This window comes from Aspergillus foveolatus, assembly GCF_047715535.1.
Source record: "Aspergillus foveolatus strain CBS 279.81 unplaced genomic scaffold BDW70scaffold_43, whole genome shotgun sequence".
NCBI classification, from domain to species: Eukaryota; Fungi; Ascomycota; class Eurotiomycetes; order Eurotiales; family Aspergillaceae; genus Aspergillus; species Aspergillus foveolatus.
Window position 1 is genome coordinate 170,695 of NW_027396107.1, and position 19,272 is coordinate 189,966.

At 50.7% G+C, this 19,272-nt stretch overlaps 9 protein-coding genes across 9 annotated transcripts; 5 read left to right on the plus strand and 4 right to left on the minus strand.

Moving 5' to 3' along the window:
• Positions 1-292: 292 nt before the first annotated feature.
• Positions 293-3,330, plus strand: BDW70DRAFT_169728 (BRCT domain-containing protein). Its single transcript, XM_073742758.1, has 3 exons — positions 293-519; positions 576-2,372; positions 2,423-3,330. The coding sequence occupies exons 1-3, from the start codon at positions 424-426 to the stop codon at positions 3,053-3,055; spliced, it is 2,526 nt and encodes an 841-aa protein (XP_073593891.1). The 5' UTR covers positions 293-423; the 3' UTR covers positions 3,056-3,330.
• On the minus strand, positions 3,224-3,928 carry BDW70DRAFT_169732 (ESCRT-II subunit protein VPS25; the record flags this gene model as incomplete). The annotated part of the gene is made up of 3 exons (XM_073742759.1): positions 3,517-3,928; positions 3,384-3,459; positions 3,224-3,336 (listed from the first exon to the last, which is right to left on the minus strand). The coding sequence occupies exons 1-3, from the start codon at positions 3,892-3,894 to the stop codon at positions 3,224-3,226; spliced, it is 567 nt and encodes a 188-aa protein (XP_073593892.1). The 5' UTR covers positions 3,895-3,928.
• Positions 3,929-4,066: 138 nt separating this feature from the next.
• On the plus strand, positions 4,067-5,349 carry trm8 (tRNA (guanine46-N7)-methyltransferase). Its single transcript, XM_073737637.1, has 3 exons — positions 4,067-4,275; positions 4,358-4,545; positions 4,613-5,349. The coding sequence occupies exons 1-3, from the start codon at positions 4,106-4,108 to the stop codon at positions 5,320-5,322; spliced, it is 1,068 nt and encodes a 355-aa protein (XP_073593893.1). The 5' UTR covers positions 4,067-4,105; the 3' UTR covers positions 5,323-5,349.
• Positions 5,350-5,383: 34 nt separating this feature from the next.
• Positions 5,384-8,467, minus strand: BDW70DRAFT_140542 (LIM domain protein). The gene is made up of 3 exons (XM_073737638.1): positions 8,079-8,467; positions 6,031-7,937; positions 5,384-5,983 (listed from the first exon to the last, which is right to left on the minus strand). Exons 1-3 carry the CDS (start codon positions 8,173-8,175, stop codon positions 5,657-5,659), a joined length of 2,331 nt encoding a protein of 776 aa, XP_073593894.1. The 5' UTR covers positions 8,176-8,467; the 3' UTR covers positions 5,384-5,656.
• A 208-nt stretch (positions 8,468-8,675) lies between these two features.
• Positions 8,676-10,895, plus strand: BDW70DRAFT_140543 (MCT family MFS transporter). The gene is made up of 2 exons (XM_073737639.1): positions 8,676-9,481; positions 9,535-10,895. The coding sequence occupies exons 1-2, from the start codon at positions 9,257-9,259 to the stop codon at positions 10,822-10,824; spliced, it is 1,515 nt and encodes a 504-aa protein (XP_073593895.1). The 5' UTR covers positions 8,676-9,256; the 3' UTR covers positions 10,825-10,895.
• Positions 10,896-10,964: 69 nt separating this feature from the next.
• BDW70DRAFT_140545 (exosome catalytic subunit DIS3) lies at positions 10,965-14,224 on the minus strand. The gene is made up of 2 exons (XM_073737640.1): positions 13,993-14,224; positions 10,965-13,935 (listed from the first exon to the last, which is right to left on the minus strand). Exons 1-2 carry the CDS (start codon positions 14,186-14,188, stop codon positions 11,039-11,041), a joined length of 3,093 nt encoding a protein of 1,030 aa, XP_073593896.1. The 5' UTR covers positions 14,189-14,224; the 3' UTR covers positions 10,965-11,038.
• Positions 14,225-14,387: 163 nt separating this feature from the next.
• Positions 14,388-15,564, plus strand: BDW70DRAFT_140546 (carbon-nitrogen hydrolase family protein). The gene is made up of 5 exons (XM_073737641.1): positions 14,388-14,445; positions 14,514-14,606; positions 14,668-14,951; positions 15,005-15,083; positions 15,151-15,564. Exons 1-5 carry the CDS (start codon positions 14,434-14,436, stop codon positions 15,505-15,507), a joined length of 825 nt encoding a protein of 274 aa, XP_073593897.1. The 5' UTR covers positions 14,388-14,433; the 3' UTR covers positions 15,508-15,564.
• Positions 15,565-15,579: 15 nt separating this feature from the next.
• On the minus strand, positions 15,580-16,461 carry BDW70DRAFT_140548 (uncharacterized protein). The gene is made up of 2 exons (XM_073737642.1): positions 15,997-16,461; positions 15,580-15,936 (listed from the first exon to the last, which is right to left on the minus strand). The coding sequence occupies exons 1-2, from the start codon at positions 16,257-16,259 to the stop codon at positions 15,858-15,860; spliced, it is 342 nt and encodes a 113-aa protein (XP_073593898.1). The 5' UTR covers positions 16,260-16,461; the 3' UTR covers positions 15,580-15,857.
• Positions 16,462-16,709: 248 nt separating this feature from the next.
• On the plus strand, positions 16,710-18,372 carry BDW70DRAFT_140550 (bifunctional ATP-dependent DNA helicase/ssDNA endodeoxyribonuclease DNA2). The gene is made up of 2 exons (XM_073737643.1): positions 16,710-17,558; positions 17,666-18,372. The coding sequence occupies exons 1-2, from the start codon at positions 16,872-16,874 to the stop codon at positions 17,843-17,845; spliced, it is 867 nt and encodes a 288-aa protein (XP_073593899.1). The 5' UTR covers positions 16,710-16,871; the 3' UTR covers positions 17,846-18,372.
• The last annotated feature ends 900 nt before the right edge of the window (positions 18,373-19,272 follow it).

Below are 19,272 nucleotides of genomic sequence, written 5' to 3' on the forward strand. Positions count from 1 at the left end.
GGACATCTTGAGCCGAGGCTCCCCATACTGCCCAATTAGGAGCCAGTCGCGGACTGTCCAGGTGAAGTGAGTTCCTCCACTGTAGCGTGCATGACAGAAATAAAATGGCTATCCTCGCATTGATTCCACAATATAAATTGCCCAAAGCACTTGGACCGATGTGAGGCACGATGATGGTTTGGCCCTCTAAAGAAAGGAACTGCACGTGACTTGGTGTCGCCAGGCGCGACTTGAGCGCGTCGCATCGTATCGGGAAGGAACATAGCAACTCGAGTCCAATCCATCCCATTTTCGAGACCTCAGCGAGACAGCCCATTCCTCTCCTACTCGCGGGGTACTCAACGGCCTGCATTCTTATCTGGTTTTTCTGAGATTGCTTCCAGTCAATTCAAGCTTTGTCCAGTCTAAATACAGGTGTTTCCCATGGCGGGACACCAGGACGATAATCTGCGGCTCTTTGACCAGCTAAAGGTCTGCATAGTCTGCTCGAAAGATCTCAGCCCAGATGCAGCCCATCAGGTAAGTAAATTATTGCTCTGGTCAGTATAATTCTTCTAACCTCTTGCCCGACCCAGCTCGCGTCCACCTTAGAAGCTCATGGCGGCGAACCCGTTGTCTACGAGCCTCCGGCCGAGTTCCCAGACCTTGCCGCGTTCAGCCATATCATGTCCGCCACAATTGACTTTCCTCAATTCGACGCTGCTAAAGATGCCTTGATTCCTGTTATTAAGCCCCAGTGGATGCACGCCTCGCTGGCAAAAAGGAGGCTCGCCAACGTCCGCCAGTACAGCCCCGACCCCCGGCTTTTTTTGAACGATGTCGTGGTTACATGTGGCGATATTCCAGAAGGCGATAAAGATGCTATCATCGGTGGCGTCCTGGCAAAAGGTGGCCTCTATAACCCTAGGCTCACTGGGATGTGTACTCACCTTGTTGATCTGACCATCGACTCGGATAAGGCCAAACAGGTCAGGGCTCGAAACCTCAATGTTAAAATCGTTCTTCCTCACTGGTTCGATGACTGCCTGAAGCTTGGACGGCGGATTGATGAACGCCCTTATAAGCTTCCAGATCCCGAAATTCTTCGCGCAGCACCAGACGCTCCCATCCGCTCCACAGAGAGCCGCGATATCATCGGCGCGTCGACGCCTGAGCCCTCCAAACTGCCTACACCATTGACGTCTCCAGTCAAGCCTAAGCTGAGCGTTTTCCACGGCAAAGTTATCATGCTCTCTTCAGACTTGGAAATCGGCTCGCATCTTCGAGACACTATCTCAGCAATAGTGGAAGAAAACGGAGGCAAGATAACCACTGATATTTCAGAAGCAACCACATTCATCTGCCGGTTCAGAGACGGCTTCAACTACCGTGTGGCTTCCAGGCTAAATAAGGACGTGGGAAATCTGTCTTGGCTTTACCATCTAATGACTTACGACTCCTGGACATCGCCCTATCGACGTCTTTTACACTATCCAATCCCGAAAACCCCTATACCAGGCTTTGAGAAATTCAAGATCAGCTTGTCCAATTACGTTGGTGAAGCAAGGTCGTACCTAGAGCATTTGATCACGGCTACGGGTGCAGAATGCACCAAAACCTTGAGGCAGGAAAACACACATCTAGTGACTGCCCACGACAATAGCGAGAAGTGCTCTGCTGCTAGGGAATGGAATATCCATGTTGTTAACCATCTCTGGCTGGAGGAATGTTACGCACAGTGGAGGCTACTACCTGAGTCTAACAATAGGTACACTCACTTCCCCCGGCGGACAAACTTGGGCGAAGTTGTGGGCCAGACCCGATTGGATAGGTCTGCACTCGAGAGTATGTTTTTCGCGTCAGAAGAGGCTCCCTCGGAACCTCTGAGGAAGGCAATGCAGAAAAGGGAACAGAACACAGCACCCGGGAAGCCCTTGAGCTCTACAGACATCGATGATAACGTCGTATCCGACACCACGAACGCCACGCCGGCCAGCAAGTCAAAGAAGAACACAAACCTGCATACTCCTTCCCACCTCCACCTCGCACCTGATGGCAAGGAAAACGACACCCCATCGTCAACCAGCAGTCGGAAATCTAAGGAGGCGGCAACAGCTAGATTGCACGAGATTGCACCAGACATCGCGCTGTATGAGAAGGAAAAGAAGCGTGTTGGTGGTGTGATATACGGTGGTCGAAGGAAGACGAATGAAGACCGAGTGGTCTTGAACAGTAAGAAGCGATCCTCGATGGACGCGCAGACAGATAGTGAGGCAGAGGATACTGTGGAGGCTAAGCGGCAGAAAAAATCGAAGCCCCCTATCACGATGCATCTACTTATCACCGGTTACCAACGGTGGGTGGGAAATATGAAGAAAGAAGATGCAGAGAAGGTTTATTATTCTCACATTTCAGACATATACATTTGGCTAACCACTTTTAGCGCCAACTTCGAGAGCTTGGTATCATGGTCGTTCAGGACGCGCGCAAATGCTCTCATCTCGCTGCACCGTCTGTCCTGCGCACCCCGAAGTTCGTCAATGCAATTGCGTATAGCCCCGTGATTGTTCAGGTCGAGTTCATAACACAGTGCCTGAAGAAGAACAAGCTCCTAGACCCCGAAGACTTCCTCCTTGACGATAAGGAGGCAAAGAAATTTGGGTTCTCATTGGAACAAGCCAAGGTCAATGCGAGGGCAAACAAAAACAAACTTCTCCGAGGATATCAAATCTACTGCATCGAGACAATCCGTGGAGGATTCGATGCTTTTAAGTCCATCGTGGATGCTAATGGAGGAGAGTGCAACTTGTTCCGAGGCCGTGTCTCATATCACACAGCACGTAAGGATAGCGACGAGGAGAAACAATCTAGCCGCAAGGATATTTATCTTCTTAGTAGCGCGGCTCCCGAGCACCAGAAACTGTGGCCACGATTCAGGCAATTGGTCCACGATATGGGCAAGACCCCGCGCATCGTCCGGGTGGACTGGCTTCTCGATATGGCCATGTCTCAGGAGTTGCGTGTTGCTGAAGATTATGAGCTCAGCGAAGGAATGATTGAGCAGTCTGAGGAGTAAGTTGGTGATTGGGTAGTGTTTGATATTTCACTTACGATGCCTGCATGTGGTCATGGAATGTCCTGTCTGGAGTTTTGTACGGTGTATCTCCCATAATTTTTGCAGAATATTTGGCGATTTGTATCAATGGCGACTCTAGCATTTGAAACGAGAACTTGTTTGGGGGCTTTAGAAGAACTTCACTCCCTCTTCCCCTTCTTTGCCGAAGACCTGTGCTTTTCCCTGCTTGACAAGGACGTTCAAGGATTTCATCATCACCTCGGGGTCCATCCCATGCCATTCTACACTATCAGTATCATTCTTTTGTCCACCAGTCTTGGCAACATACCTTGAGAAATGGTAGCTTCCCCTTCGATCAACTCATAAACCGTAAGGACGACATTCTTCTGCCCTGTGTTCTCAATCTGCACCACAAACTCATCAGCCTTTACATCTCAATCTCGAGAGACTGGCAGCCATACCCAGTCGGCAATAACCCCTGCCCATTCTTCCGGCCGCCTCCACCATATCCACGCAATATTCTTGGTCCCGTCAACCCACTCCGCTCGTCGCCCTCCACCACCCTCCTCCTCCCCTTTACCCATCCAATCCAGCACCGTCCGCGCATCACTCAGCCCCAGCTGCTTCTTCAGCGTCGTGTTCCGAAATAACGACGAGTCAATTGCTTCGACAAGGTTGATCTTGTAAATGCGGTGGTGCCGACACCATGATTGAATCAGGGATGACCACCTCTGGAGTTGTACGGCGCGGGTGTTGGCGTTCGGCTGAAGGGAGAAGAATGGTGGAAAGGAGTAGTTTGGTGGGAAGTGGAAGGATCGTGAGGGGATAGTTGTCGCCATGTTGGAGGACCCTCAGCGGTAAGCGAAAGCAAAGATAGTCGATCTCTGGGAATCGTAGGAGGCTAAGATGCGATGCGGGGAAGACCAGCCAGCTCCGCTCCGCCAAAGTGACGTCCGCTCCCGCAGCGAAAAAAATTCCGCCCTAACCTTACCTCGAACAAGCACCTAAATCCACAACGCCAACGAACAGAAATACACAAACCCATACATCATGGGCGCCACCGCAAAGAAACAGAAGCGCGAGGTCTACCGCAACAAGGTCGCCGCCGTGACCTCTGCGGAATCCGGCGAAGCCGCACTCGCAGCCCTGAAATTGCCCCAGAAAAAATACTACAGACAGCGCGCCCATGCAAATCCGTTCTCTGACCATTTGTTGAAGTAGTACGTCTCTCCCACCATTGTCTTTTTCTATTACCGTAATCGTGTGCGTTTGGGATGAAGGTTCGACTAACGTCTGGTTCAGCCCCCTCAGCCCGGCACACATGGACTGGGCGACACATTTCCCGGCATTCGTGGATCCGGACCCCTCGCAGACGAATCTGGCTGGCACAAGGAAGCTGATCAAGGATGTGGAGGTTGTTGATATTGGGTGTGGATTCGGCGGGTTGCTCGTTGGGCTTGCGCCCGTTTTGCCGGACACACTTATGGTTGGTATGAATATATCCTATCTCAGTGCGACAATAGGAAAGTGGTAGTTCGAAGCTAACGAGACCAAAAGGGATGGAAATCCGTGTCCAAGTAACGGAATACCTCACAAACCGCATTAAAGCCCTTCGCCACCAACAAGCGCTCAAACTCCAACTCCAACAATCCTCCGCCGCATCAACACCAGCCGCTGCCCCCTCCCCATCCCCGGCACCGGCCCCCGAGACCCCCACCGCCAACGATCCCTCAGTTGATGACTCCGAGATCTTTCCGTCGACCCTAATCCCAGGCGGATACCAAAACATCACAGCAATTCGCGCCAACACGATGAAATTCCTCCCAAATTTCTTCGCGCGCGGTCAACTATCCAAGATCTTCATCTGTTTTCCGGATCCTCATTTCAAAGCGCGGAAGCATAAGGCGAGGATTGTCAGCGAGACGCTAAATGCGGAGTATGCGTATGCGCTTAGACCGGGAGGCTTGCTGTATACGATCACGGATGTGGAGGAGTACCATTACTGGATTCTAAGACACTTTGGGTACGATGTTGAGGCTGAGCAGGCTCAAAAGCAGGGTGAGGGTCAGGAGGAGGTACAAGAATCAGTGGGGAAGAGGGAGGGGTCAGCGGAATTGTTTGAGCGAGTGAGCGAGGAGGACATTGAAAAAGACGAGTGTGTTCGGGTTATGAAAGAGGCCACAGAAGAGGGAAAGAAGGTTGCGAGGAATGGGGGAAATAAATACGTGGCTGTTTTTAGGAGGAAGAGTGACCCGGAATGGGTTTGAGAGCAGTGACGGTTGCGGGAGGCTTTTCTTCTCTGGGAGTTATTTGGGTTATCAGAGGCTTTTCAAGTTGAGGTTTTTTTCTATACTGCAATAGACCGTACATTTCGCTACCGATATCAGCATAATTCGAAGGCCCAAAAGAGAAAAAAGCCCAGCCAATTTCATTAGATCGTTATAAAATAGTCGCTTGCCATGCATAATGTAAATAAGACAAAAAGGACATAACAAGGAATGATAAATCTGTTCGGCATTGCGCATACCCAATAAATGGCACAACAGCAGCTTAACCTGGCGTTAGTCATAATTTAGAGATCACCTACTACCAAAGCCACGATTAGGCCCTGGGAGACGACTTCAGACGAATGCCTTCGCATCGCTCACACACAGCCAGCTGAATCGGCCCTCCAATGATTCGGCCTTTGGCCGTCCGTCTGGGCTCACCTTCCTTGACGAAGTACCGGCCTTCTGGGCCGAACCCGTTACCGCATTCATGGCAGACGAAACAGTTTTCGTGCCATTTTCCGCCTACAGCAGTGATCACGATATCGTCAAGGACAGGCTTCTTACATCCTGCACACTGAGGTGCAGTTCTGCGAGAGTGGCAATTCAGGCACCAGGCATAGCCGTCTTTCTCCACAAAGGGAGTTTGCGAGTTGAAAGGCTGTTAGAGATTAGCAGAAGGCCTCATCTGGGAGTCACGGTACGTACATCACCACACTCGGCGCAGAAGAAGTGACCGACATGCCATTCTGCCCCACAGGCGACGACCACTTCTCCTTCGATTGGTGTCTTGCAGCTTTTGCATCTCGGACTGAACAATTCGTGAAAGTCAAGGTGACAGTAGAACCTCAAAGAATGGGCGTCTTCATCTGCGGAAGGATCTGCGAGTCGTTCATTCCGCTTTGCCTCCGGCTCCTGGTAAAAAGCCACGCATTCAAGTGCAGTATGGCAGTGGTAACAAGTGAAGCACTCTGGGTGAAAACGTGTCCCGGCAGCGGTGACGACCTTCCCAGCAATCGGAAGTGAGCAAGCTTCACATGAAGCAGTCGGTACACCGGCACGGGAATAAGTAGACATCCAACGATCATTCGACGTGGACTTCTTGTGCCCAGGCCCGGGCGTCTGTCGCTTTTCTGGCTCCGATGGCGGTTTTTGGTCCAATCCGTTATGCTTTGAAGGGCTCATTTCCGCTATAGTAGGAGGCTTCTCATCAGGTAGATTAATAACCGGAACAGAAGACGGTTCGAAAACTTCAATAGGTGGCGGCGATTGAGCAGACTCAGAGACTTGGATTTCTGGTATCTCCCTCTTCGGAGGACTCTGTGCTTCGGTGGGCTGCCAGGACGGATCGAAGCTGACAATAGGTCGACCGGTGCGATCACTCACTGCAGTTGGCATTGGGAGCCTCGAGCTGCGCTCAGACCTTTTTTTGCTCGTAGCAGCCCTAATATCTTCGCTGCGAATTTCAAGCCCATCTTTGGTTGCAGCCGAGTCGGTGTTTGCTTGCTTTGTGCCAGTAGGCGGAGATGGCGCATTGACCTTATACTCTGGATTGTGCGACTGAGTAGGCGGGTGTTTATGGAGCTCAAAGCGAGAGAGCTTATCAACAAACGGAATACTACCGAATCGGCTTGGTAACGGTCGGGACCCTTGAACTGAATTGCGCGGCTTGTTTCGAAGTGCTGACGAGTCGGACTTTGAGAAAACAGACCGGTTCTTGTCGTTGTGCTCAGAATTCTGCGGCTCCTCGTAAATCTGATCCTTCGGGTTCCTGAAAATGCCTCTAGACGAGTCCTTCTTTACCTCCACGGGCTCCACTCCATAACCAGTATCAGTTTGCCCTTGATCCTTGTCCAGTGCAAAATTAACCTTAAGATTCTTTCTCGGAATCCCACTTTTCTTGGGAGAACTCTCCCCGCCCGGGCCATTAGAGTCTGTCTCTGAATTATTCCTGGCAGATTGACCTCTAAATGAGAGTCGGTGGCTTTCACGCCACGATCTTCGAAACGGACTCGGCGGCTCGTAAGGTTGGCTCTGTTTTTCTGAGTTCTGCGGCTTCTTGATGTCTGGGTTACGATAAGGTGCATAGGGGTTCTTGAACTGGAGGCCAGGATTTTGGTGCATCCAGACTAGCTCTGTGGCCTCCTTCTGTGCATCCTCATGAATACGGATCTCGTCATCGATCCCCATCCCTTGCAACGCTGCACGTAATGACCTCGCTTCCTCTCGCTCTTTCCTTCGTTCAGGACTCTCCTGATAGCTTGGTAATTGAGTATTCATAGAAGTACGAGAGAAAGCCCGAGTGGGTGAAACATTTTGTCGAACCGGGACAACTCTGGGCTCCTGGACCAGTGGCCGACCGGCTGAGCTGCTGAAAGAACTACGAAACGAGACCGGTCGATGGTTCGAAAGAGCACTGGCGGCGCGTGGGCGTTCAACCTCTGCTGATGAAGCTGCTGGAGGCGCTTTCGAATGTCCGTACATTGACATGGCAGATGCAGCTCGTGGTGGAAGATCGTCTCGAGGTTTGGAAGCTGATTCTGTTCTGGTAGGTAAGGGTCGAGAGCCACCAGGACGTGTTGGTCGATTTGTCCGCAAGTCTTTCAGATAGCTCGCTACGGAGCAATCAATTAGCCTGAGATGCAACAAGAGAAGAGCGAATTGCGAAAAGTATTTATGAAGCTCCAGACATCACACCGTCTTCAGGCACTGAAAGCAGGAAAATTGCCAAGGTTCCGCCAGCAATGCAGACTCACCGATCTGATCGTCGGACATATATGAGGGGCCGGGCGGAGTAACCTTCCTCTGGGAATCTTTGCCCTTATGGTGCTGAAGAGGGGACCGGTGGATCATCTTGATGGGCAACCGATATCTTTAAGTATCATGTTAACTAGAAAACAGGCGCGAAACGAGAAATGTATCAGCGGGGCGTGACTGGTCGTGTCGTGTCGATGGATAATGTTGACGATGAGGTACGCAAGTAGGGCCAATGAGCGTCAAGGAGGTGGCTGGGAGAGAAGAAAATGGAAAGCGAGAGTTGGAATGGGGCGCAAAAGAACGTGGGTCGGTGTCAGTCGGTGAGACTGTCTCAGTTTTCAGGATATGGGATTGGAAAAGAGTGGAAGCGATAGATATCGAAGTCGAGGGCTGTTATCATGACGACTGTAAACAAGCACCGGGGCTGGGTCGAGGGGCGTCGGGTGGTGCCTCGGGAGACAAGGGAGCTATGACCACATGGGATGCCCAAACAGTGCAAACACATTGAGGGGCGCGACGTTGCTAAGTCAGCTGCGTTCTTTCCAAAAAAAAAAAAGGCTTAGTGTTTTCCCAATTGCACCTTCCTATTCTAGTATGCCCCCTCCCCAAGAGCCCCAGCATCAACTTGATAGATATACACCACTGCAAATAATCCTGCACAGAGGTCAAACCCTTTTCTAAATTATCTAAGACAATATCTAGGCATGACGTCTCTAGTTAACAGGTTTTTTTCCTCATGCGGACTCTGCACATCACTTGATCGGCACCGTTGCCGGTGTTTGATCCATGGATGCCACGGGCCTACCCCAAACCCCAAATCCACCTCCATAATGGGCGCCAATGATAACTAGCAAGGCAGCATGCGTGTCGGACTTGTTGCCGGCCTTATACCCTTGGGGTTAGTTAGTCTTGGGGCTAGTTTCTACCTTTTTTCTCGAAGCCCATGTTTTCTCGCTCTTCTTCACCTCGGATATTCTCTGCTCTTTCCCCTCCACATCTCATGGAGCTGCTGTACATATATATGCCTATGCGCAGTTCAGCCTCTCTCTTGCTGTTATAGAGTCCCCTATACCCTTGTGCAGTTTTAGTTCCCTGCGCGTACGAAGAGTCCGACGTCCAGGGTCCAGCTACCCACATCCTCTCTCTCATTCTCTGTCTTTGACTGTCAGCCACGTCTATGGCAGATCATCGCTCGATTGATATAATTCGTTCTCGCAACGATGGCAGTGGTCAAGATATACAAGAGTCTTTCGAGCAAAAGTGCCCCGAGAGCATTGACGGTGAACGCACGTCTTCCGTAGCTGCAAAGTCTGGAGGTGACCTACCGCCAGATGGCGGGTATGGCTGGGTTTGCGTGGCCAGCGTCTTCTGGATTAATGCCCATACATGGGGGATAAACAGTGTCGGTGTTGCCAGTCCAGACATCGCATTTGAAGATGCTAATGTGTGATGTAGAGCTACGGCGTGTTCCTTGCTTACTATCTCTCTCACGATGTATTCCCTAACACCTCGGCACTTATGTATGCCTTCACTGGTGGCTTGAGTATATCCTGCGCTCTCCTCGTTGCGCCCTTGGCCACCTACCTTATCCATGCCTTGGGGACGCGCGTGGTCCTGAATATTGGTGTCTTTTTCGAAACACTCAGTCTGATAGCATCTTCTTTCGTTTCTCAGCGTTGGCAGATATTTCTCAGTCAAGGCGTCTGCTTCGGTATCGGTATGGGTTTTCTATTTGTTGGTAGCGTGGGAATCACGCCCCAATGGTTCCATCGTCGACGAAGCCTAGCTATGGGCATCAATGCTGCCGGATCTGGTCTAGGAGGACTAACCTATTCTCTTGCCGTGGGAGCAATCATCCCTCGGCTAGGGCTTAGTTGGGCATTTCGAATATTAGGGATTGTTTCCTGCGTTGTGAACCTAGTGTGTGCGAACCTGCTGAGAGATCGCAATACAGCTGTTGGAAGCCGCTTCAACGCATTCCACTTTCCACTACTCAAACGCCCAGAGTTTCTTCTCTTTCTTGGTTGGGGTATATTTTCCATGCTTGGCTATGTCGCGATCCTATTTAGCATGTCAAATTTCGCCGTCTCAGTTGGTCTCTCCGCCCACCAGGCGAGTATTATTAGCGCCCTGCTCAACCTCGGCCAAGGACTGGGACGACCCTTTGTGGGTATGTTCAGTGATAAACTTGGCCGGATCAACATCGCAACTTTCCTTTCCTTCCTCTGCGGAGTCTTTTGTCTGCTGATTTGGACATTTGCCCGCAGTATGGGCCTTGTGTCCTTTTTTGCTGTGCTTGTTGGCACTGTTGCTGGCACTTACTGGGCCACTGTGGCGCCAGTGTTGGCTGAGATTATCGATTTGAAAGACCTACCCGGTGGCCTTAGCATCACCTGGATTGTCCTGGTGGCACCGACAACCGTTGCGGAGCCCATCGCACTGTTATTACGGGATAACAACTCTCCCAGCCGCATTTATCTACATGTGCAACTCTTCACCGGCCTGATGTATATTGCGGCCGCGGTATGCCTCTGGACAGTTCGAGGCTGGAAAGTGGGAGAAAACCTTCGCCTCAAGCAAGAAAAGTCAGCGGTTGCCGTAGAGACAGATAAAAAAGACGAAAGTGTTGTTCTGCAGCAGCAAAGCGGCGGATCTGGTGCGAGCCGGTCACAACAGTCTACAAAGACTGCTGTTTGGTATCCGCATACTCTCATCCGCGGGATGGTATCAGCCAAGAAGGTTTAGGATATTAAATTTCTGGAATATACCCATATTCGACAAATAATACAAAGTTTGCCTTGGCCCGTAGTCTTAGACGGTGAATAGAGATATATTTTTCTATAATGTACTTTGAAGCCGTATTTTTCCCAGCCATTCCTGTGAACGCCGCGTATAGGTGTAGCATGTCACAACTCATCTAGAACACAACAGTGGCAAAGCCCTGCTTGTAACTAAATACCTAATTCTTACTGTTCAAAATCAATATCCTCACCCTCCTCTTCCCAACACCCCGTCCAGTCTCCTCCTTCACAGAGCTAATGTTAACTTTAACCCTCTGGAAGAGCTCCACGGCCACCGACCGTTCCTGCTGCCCCTTATCCGAGACCTTGAGGGTATATTCCTCTGGATCAAACTCACCCTCACGCCTGGTAACAAGCTCCCTCCTATCCTCAACAGACCGCAGCGCCTCGTCACTAGGCAGAACGAAATCCTCAAGTCTGACCACGCCCTCAATACCAAATCGGGGCACAAAGACCACAACACCGTTCTCAAAGACGCGCATGACGTACCCGTCCTCTTCGATGCCGCTGTCTACGCCGTTTGTGGCGAGCTTCTCGCTACGTGCTTTGAGGGCTTGACCAACATAGTACTCGATGCTGGCGCGGCCGGCGTGCTGTGCGTTGCGGTGGCGGTAGTTGATGTTGCGGCAGATGTCCTCGAGGCGGTTACGCGTAATGGAGCCCTCGATCGTCGCGCGGCCGTCTTCGCCTTCGTAATTGATTGCCGCTGCGAGTTGACGGTGCACAAGGAGATCGGCGTACCGGCGGATCGGGGACGTGAAGTGTGTGTAAATGGGTGACGCGAGACCGTAGTGGCGGAATTCAGACTCCGCGTGCGCGCCGGCGCAGAAGTACTCTGCGGAAGTCATGCAGCGGGTGGCAAGAATGCGGACGAGGGTGTTGAAGAACGGGTTTTCAGCATCTGTGCAGCGGTCGAGCGAGTCGGCGAGGGCGCGAGAGCTGGAGACGTCAAGGCGCATGTCGCGCTTCTTGGTGAGTTGGTTGATCAGTTCTTCGAAGTTTTGGGGCGGGGGTGTCGCGTGTCGTCGGAGCATGGCGGTTTGCGGGAAGGTGCTGTAGATTTTAGCGGCGACAGTGATATTGGCGTGGAGCATAAATTCTTCGACGAGACTGTTTGTTGCGAGCATCGCTTTTGTCTTCACGTCGGCCAAGGGGTCGCCGACTTCGTCGTTGTCTGCTTCGATGCGGACTTCTGGTGACGCTAAGTTCAGTGCACCGGCATCCATGCGCTTCTGGCGCAGGATTTTAGAGAGATGCAGTAAGGTTCGCATGCTTTCTGTCAGCTCATCTGTCTTCGATGGGTCGTCAATCCGTAGCTGGGCTTGTTCATAGCTGAAGGCTTCACGCGATCGAATCACAGATTTCGTGAAGTCGGCAGACACGACCTCTGCGTCTGGAGTCATTTCCCACAGTACTGAGAAGGCATAACGCTCCACATATGGCTTGAGGGAGCAGAGATCTGTGCCCAGAAGGTGGGGAAGCATGTCAATACGCTTGTCCACTAAATAAACTGTTGTTCCACGAACGCTAGCCTCAAGGTCCATAGCATTATTCGGCTTCACAAAATGAGAGACATCTGCGATGTGAACACCCACTTCGAAGTTGCCGTTCGGCAACTTCCGCGCGTGAAGAGCATCGTCGATATCCTGACAACCCGGAGGATCAATACTACAGATGAGAAGATCTCGTAGATCCCTTCGCCCTCGCCAGCCAATATCATCTTTGCTTGCCGGGACACGCCAATCGTGTCCTTCTGGGGGAAGACACTCCAACACAGACTTCGGGAAGGGCTTGTATTGTACGTCCCATTCTAGTAACAAAGCCTCCGTCTCAGCAGACTTCGTCTCTAATTCGCCCAGTGACCGGATGAAGTGTCCAGTAGGGTATCGAGAGTCGCGGTTCCAAGCGTCGATGGTGACCAGGATCCTTTGACCTAACAGTTCCGTAGCCTGTCGTGTTCGAACCCGGATCTTAGGAACCTTCTTTTCCATCGGGAGGACGAACACATTCTGCTGTCGTCGGCCAGTGGTTTGAGAGCCGGTGGATGTTGGATCAACGGTTCCGACATATTGGCGCCAATTTCGTTTCACGACGCCCACAACCTTCGCTGTCGGTTGCGGTCGTCCCTCGTGATTCTTTCCATGCGCTTGCCTAACCTCTTCTTGTAAAGCTCTCCGCTCCTTCTCAGTGATGACAGTTTCGTTGTCCTCACCCTCGGGATTATCGTTCTTCGTCACGACTTCTTCGTCGACGATCTTTGTTGACGGCGACTTCCACTGATCTTTGGGTAAGATTTCGACCACGACGACATCTCCAGATATGGCTCGGTTGCTGTTATGACGGCCCATGATAATAAGGGGTTTATCAAATGCCGCGACTTTGACCTGTCCCTCTAGATAATTATATGGCGAGACATTGAAAACGCCTTGGTGAAGATTTCCGGCCCGTAATCCTGTCATAATCTTCGACATAGAATAGTACTCTGGATAGTAGAGTTCTCCGCGGGCTTCTTTCGCCTCCCTCGCTTCCCGAGACTCATTGATCATGTCGAGCAACCTGTCCGCATCTTCCAATCCACTAACGTAGTTCTCTAACGACAAGGCCGTCACATTTTCCTCTTTGGCCTTGCGCAAGTTCTCTTTATCATCAGTTATAACCACAATAGCCGGAATGGACTTCTCCTTCTTGCTTTTGGTAACTGCGCGCAAATGATCCATGTACCATTTTGCGACTGTCCTCACAGCTCGGTCATTCCGGTCATTTATCGACTCATCCTGCTCTCTCCTAACATGCGTCTCGAGGCGAAACTCGTTGAAGAAAAGGTAGAAGCGTTTTTCGTCGGTTTTGATTAGCGCAAGCAAACGGTTGTAGAGCGGAAGAGACTGGTTCTTTAACTCCTCCAGGACGGTTTGAAGGATGATCACGTCATAGAAAGCCCCTGTATGCTCAAACAAATCCATTCCATTCAAGAGCGCATTCGTATCAGGAACAATGTAGTGTCCGCGGGGGAAGGCCGTTGTGCCTGCGGGTTGCTCCGAGAGAACGAACGGCACGACTACGGCCTTTTGATTAGCAAAAGACTTTCACGACAAAATTCGAAGTCCGTTCTCACTATTTCCATTTGCATCCGTCGGTGCAACCGACGGACATATCGTACATAGCCTCGAAGAGCAAGGGATATCCTGTCTTAAGTAGAGCTCACGAACAATCTTCTGCACCTTTCCACTTTTTGTCGACCGGACGAAGACTTTGCTAGTGACATTTGCGGTGGAAGGATCAGATGAAAAATCCCGCCTGAGACTCTTCATTGTGCCCGATTCAAGACCCAACTTTGCGGATCAAAATGTCTGGAGCAAAGCTGGTTGTTGTAGTCGTTACGAGGTGGTGTGGGCGGCGATTATCTGCTAATTCCGCAGTCTTGATGGCCCGTCCGAATCGGGCAAGTGTCCCGCAATAGCTCCCTTCGCCGTTGGTCACCCAAACGATGAAGACGTGATCTTATATTGTGCCGTATCTTGTAAAACCTGGTAGATTGCTCATCCTGTGGCTCAAAATGACTATCGCAGTGAGTCCAGATACTGTGGTCTTGCCTATGGCCAGGATCCCACTCGGACAGTCATTAACAAATAACAGGCCGTGGGGCAACTATGTTCAACAGCAAACATTTCTGCCAACCTGGCGCAATGTCGAACCCTTGTGCAGAAGGCCATTGAAGCTGGCGCGAAGGTACTCTCTAGGTAGACTTAGAGTACAACCTTCTTTTATCTGATGGGTTATGCTTTAACAGGCTCTATTCCTACCCGAGGCAGCGGACTACATCGGGTCCTCCCCGGCAGAGACGATATCGCTTGCTCGTCCCGTACACGAGAGTGAATTTGTCCTTGGTCTCCAAAGTGAGGCTCGAGATAACAATTTGCATATAAACGTCGGAATTCATGAGCCTGCATCAAACGGAAAAGTGAAGAATACCCTCATCTGGATTGACAACAAGGGCTATATCACGCAGCGGTATCAAAAGGTACACCTGTTTGATGTAGATATTAAAGGAGGGCCTGTATTGAAGGAAAGCTCGTGAGTTCCCCGCTGATGTAACCTGCGAATTTCGGACTAATGGATTTACGAAGGAGCGTTGAGAAGGGAAACGAAATACTTCCGCCGTTCGACACAGTTCTCGGGCGTGTTGGATTATCCATCTGCTTTGATGTAGGTTCTCATCGGCTTGTTATCTCTTCTAGAGGAAAGAGGAAATGCTTATGGCACAATTTTACAGCTACGCTTCCCTGAGATCAGCTTAGCACTAAGGCGCCAGAATGCTCAGATCATTACCTATCCATCAGCATTTACGGTCCCCACAGGCAGAGCACATTGGGAAACGCTTCTCCGGGCCAGGGCGATCGAAACACAGTCCTATGTAATAGCCGCTGCGCAAGCAGGTCCTCATAATGAGAAACGACGGAGCTATGGCCACTCGATGATTGTGAACCCCTGGGGAGAGATCGTGGCTAAGCTTGGCGACGAGTATGAAGAGCCGCATATCGTCGTTGCGAATATTGATCTAGAGCTTCTGGAAAGGGTCAGAACAGAGATGCCGCTGCTTAGAAGGACAGATATATACCCTGAGATATAGGCGGCTACTTTCCTATCGCAGAGATTGGGCGGCCCGTTGCTCGTAGATAGATCAAACGCGCCTTACAATTCCAGTCATTTCAGTTGAGGCAACTTTTCAATAGCCTGAAGACGTCTATTGGTAGAGTTTCTCTTCCCTTTTGGTAGCTCTAAAGCAAAGTGTGGGAATGAACAGTTCATGGTACAATAAGTCAGATGCGCGTGGAGAACAAGCAAAGAAAAGCGAACTGAATGATACAAGAGAGCCAACACCATCTAAAGAGGAAACATCTTTACCGAGACAGATGTGACCATTGTCCTGTTGGATCACTTTATGTACACAGTACAACGGGAATCGGGCGACGTCATTGTTTACTTGCGCTGGGGATCCTCAAGGATACCTTCAGCTTCCAGTCTCCGTCGGGCTTCCTCCAAGGCCCATGTTTGTATCCTGTATATAAGGTCAGTTTATTTATCCCTTGGTGGGCGCAGCATTCTCGGCGGGACATACGAGGTGTCAGGCTTGAAGACGTATGCAACACCAGCAACTAGCAGGCTGCCAATGAATCCGTAGTACCAAATGTTCTCCCAACCCTCCTTCACGTACTTCTGGCCGGGCTTAACGCCGAAGAGGTACCCAGTCGGGGGGTCGTAGTGATCGCCGTGGTCAGCGCCGCCACGGAGGTTGGTTCGCGTGGAGAAGCCCTGGATGTTCTGAGGGCTGCGGCGAATGCAGCGGGCGCGAAGGCAGTGTGACAAAGGACGAAGAGTCATTTTAGGATATGTGAAGCTTGCTTTGTACTTGGATTAGCGGATCGGTACGGGCGGTGGCGGTTATGCACTTCCGTCGGACAGAGCGCGGTGGGCTCGCGGAGAATGGATCGAGCTTGGTGTTATATTTGAGATAAGGAGAGGAGAGATGACCCAATTGGTGAACCCCAGGGAAAACTCGTTCACTGGGATTGCAGGAAATGACTCGTAGAGGGGTGACGAGATGGAGCCGGTGTACGATATTCAGAAGCCGCAAAAGGCCGATGGAGCCAAGCAGCTAAGCCCAAACAGGCAGATCTCTGTGCCGCCTTTCTGCCTCATGTCTCAGGCACATTAGCCTGTAGGACGAACGCGTTCGACGCGTCTAGACACACGCTCTTAAATGACTGTGCTCTGCCCTGGATTGTACAGAGTACGGGGTAATCTACGTTTTGGACTAATCGCCGATGTGAAGGACTGTTCCGCTTTACGTCTTTCTTTTCCTTCGATCAGACATTGATCGGTAGTGTATCCTTACTATCCGGCTTTTTGGTTAACCGCGCTTTTACTCACTATTTCCGAAGCCAGACTCGAAATGCCCTGCCAGCTCTTTGCTTGCCGGGATACATTGTCAAGATGAGCTCCGTTTATAAGGACCCACGCCCAATTCCCGCTTCCGCAGATTCGCGCTCGAAACTAGACGCCTTCCGATACAAAAACAATAACCAAAACGGCACTGCGATGTCCCCAAAGAAGACAACCCCGCATAAAGGACATACAAATAAAGAAAATCAAACGTCGTGGCTGAATGGCGTGGTGGAACAAGACAAACCAGAGCCAGATAATCGGCAGAGTCTGCAGGAAGGGCCAGAGTCCAAGGCTGTCAAAGATTGCCCACAGACTCCCGGCAATAGGCTGCCTCTGGCAGACCTCATTGGCAACGCAGAAGACGCTTTCAGCCGGGCCCCTATGGCGCAGGAGTTCACTCCAGAAGATTATGTTATCTGGCAGCATGCTCCGCCCAGTTCAAACCCGAGCACCCAGACGCCCGCAACACAAAGCAAGAAGCGCCGCCACAGCTCGTCTCCGAGTAGCTCTCCCCTAGCCGGTTCGAAAGGGGCGCGGAAAGGATCTTTTGACCTGCAGTCCATTCAGGCCTTGCTCAAGACCCCTCAAAATGACCTAGCAACCGATCTGTGGAATAACTATGTCGCCAAGACTGCCGTGAATGTAACAGACCTCCAGCAACCACGCTTTGCGAGTCTTCTGTCATCCTCCCCGCGCACACCCACGTCGGCCAGGGCAGGCCAGGATTCTTCGGGGCTAAGGCGATCCATTAGCTGCAATGCCGAATGGCCTAGCACTAAGGCGAAGAGGAGGAGGGTGGAAGGGGAGAGCCCCCGCAAAGGCCGTGCTATATTTTCACGAACCAGAAGCAACATTATGGTTCCGAAAGATCTCAAGACATCCAACTTCAGCTCTCTCGTTCAAGAAATGGAGAGAAGTCTCAAAAAGGCCATCCCAAAATACTCAGACACCTCCAAGACCGCACCTGCTATAGTACACACCGAGACGCGACGGAGTCGATCAGTATCTCCGTTGGAAACTAGACTCGCCAAAGCTCCAGTCAGGGAGGAAATATTGGATAACGACGTGAACTGTGCTTTTCCCTCTGCAAACCAGAAAGCCCCGCAAGATTCGTCGTCCGAATTCGGCGATGACGACCTTGATGATGAGTTTCTTGGATTAGCGAATACCTCAGACCCTTTCGTGGACCATAATCCAGTAGGCAGCAACTTGAAGCCGCATAACACAAAGTTCGATCATTCCCTGCCTTCGATGGGAAGAGACGAACAATCATTCGACAACAAGAATAACTATTCGCATGCACAATCACATAAAGAGTTGAAACCTGCTTCTAATAATGACATTGATACCCTTGACAATGACGAATTCGACGACTATTTCGAAGGGCTTTCAGACAATCTAGAAGAACTCCTTGCTGGCTGTGATCAGACACCACACACCAAGCTCACCAGCGCCGTTCAGCAACATCTTCCAACGTCAGCCCACCAGCCAGAGAAGCCGCCGACACTTGGAACTGAGTTGCGATACGGAATAAATGAACAGCTTATAACTTCCAGTGATGAGTTTGACGATGATGACTTTGATATTGATTGCTTGGACCAGCCCATTCTACAAGGTGAAGACAGTCCATATGATGTTCGTCATTCTTAGTGGGTATATCTATAGGCTATCGCTAAGTACCATATAAATAGACCTATAGAAGCCGCAAAACTATCAAACGTTACTTGATCGTTGATATTGCCGAATCTACCTATTCTACACAGAGAGGGCGCATGCAGGCAGAGAAGGTTTGACACTTCTATCCTGATGGCACTTGTCCCGAACTAACACCATAAAGGTTTTGTCAGTGCAAGACGAAGTTACGAAGCATAAAAAGGTCGTTGTACTACGAGAATCTTGGTACGACAGTCCATGCGACAAGGATCATTATGTACACTTGATCGGTGAATTCGATATGAACGGCCACTGCATCGTGAGCGACGCTCAGAATATGATTATAATCCACCCTGACCACCTTATATCTGCAACGGTTATAGCGGACTCGATCAGCTGTCAACGTAGAGCCGTGCTTCAAGAACGCACAAAGCGAACGTCGGACCTCGGGAAGCCACAAGTATTCGGTAACATATTCCATGAGGTGTTCCAGGAAGCCATGAAGTGGAATCGATGGGATACGGCGTCTTTGAGGGCATTGATTGAAGGTATTGCAGTGAAACATGTTGAAGAGCTATATCTGATCCACATGAGCATCAACGAGGCTGTGGACCATGTGATGGGTAGAATACCAGGAATACAGCGTTGGGCAGAGCTCTTTCTTCGTCGGAAACCAGGTGTAAGTACGATCGGCCGAACATACTTGCTTTTACTAACTGAGTATAGCCACAGTCGTTCGTCGAGGATAGGAACAGTTCGAAATTGAAGTTAAGTATCAACAAACTTCTGGAAGTGG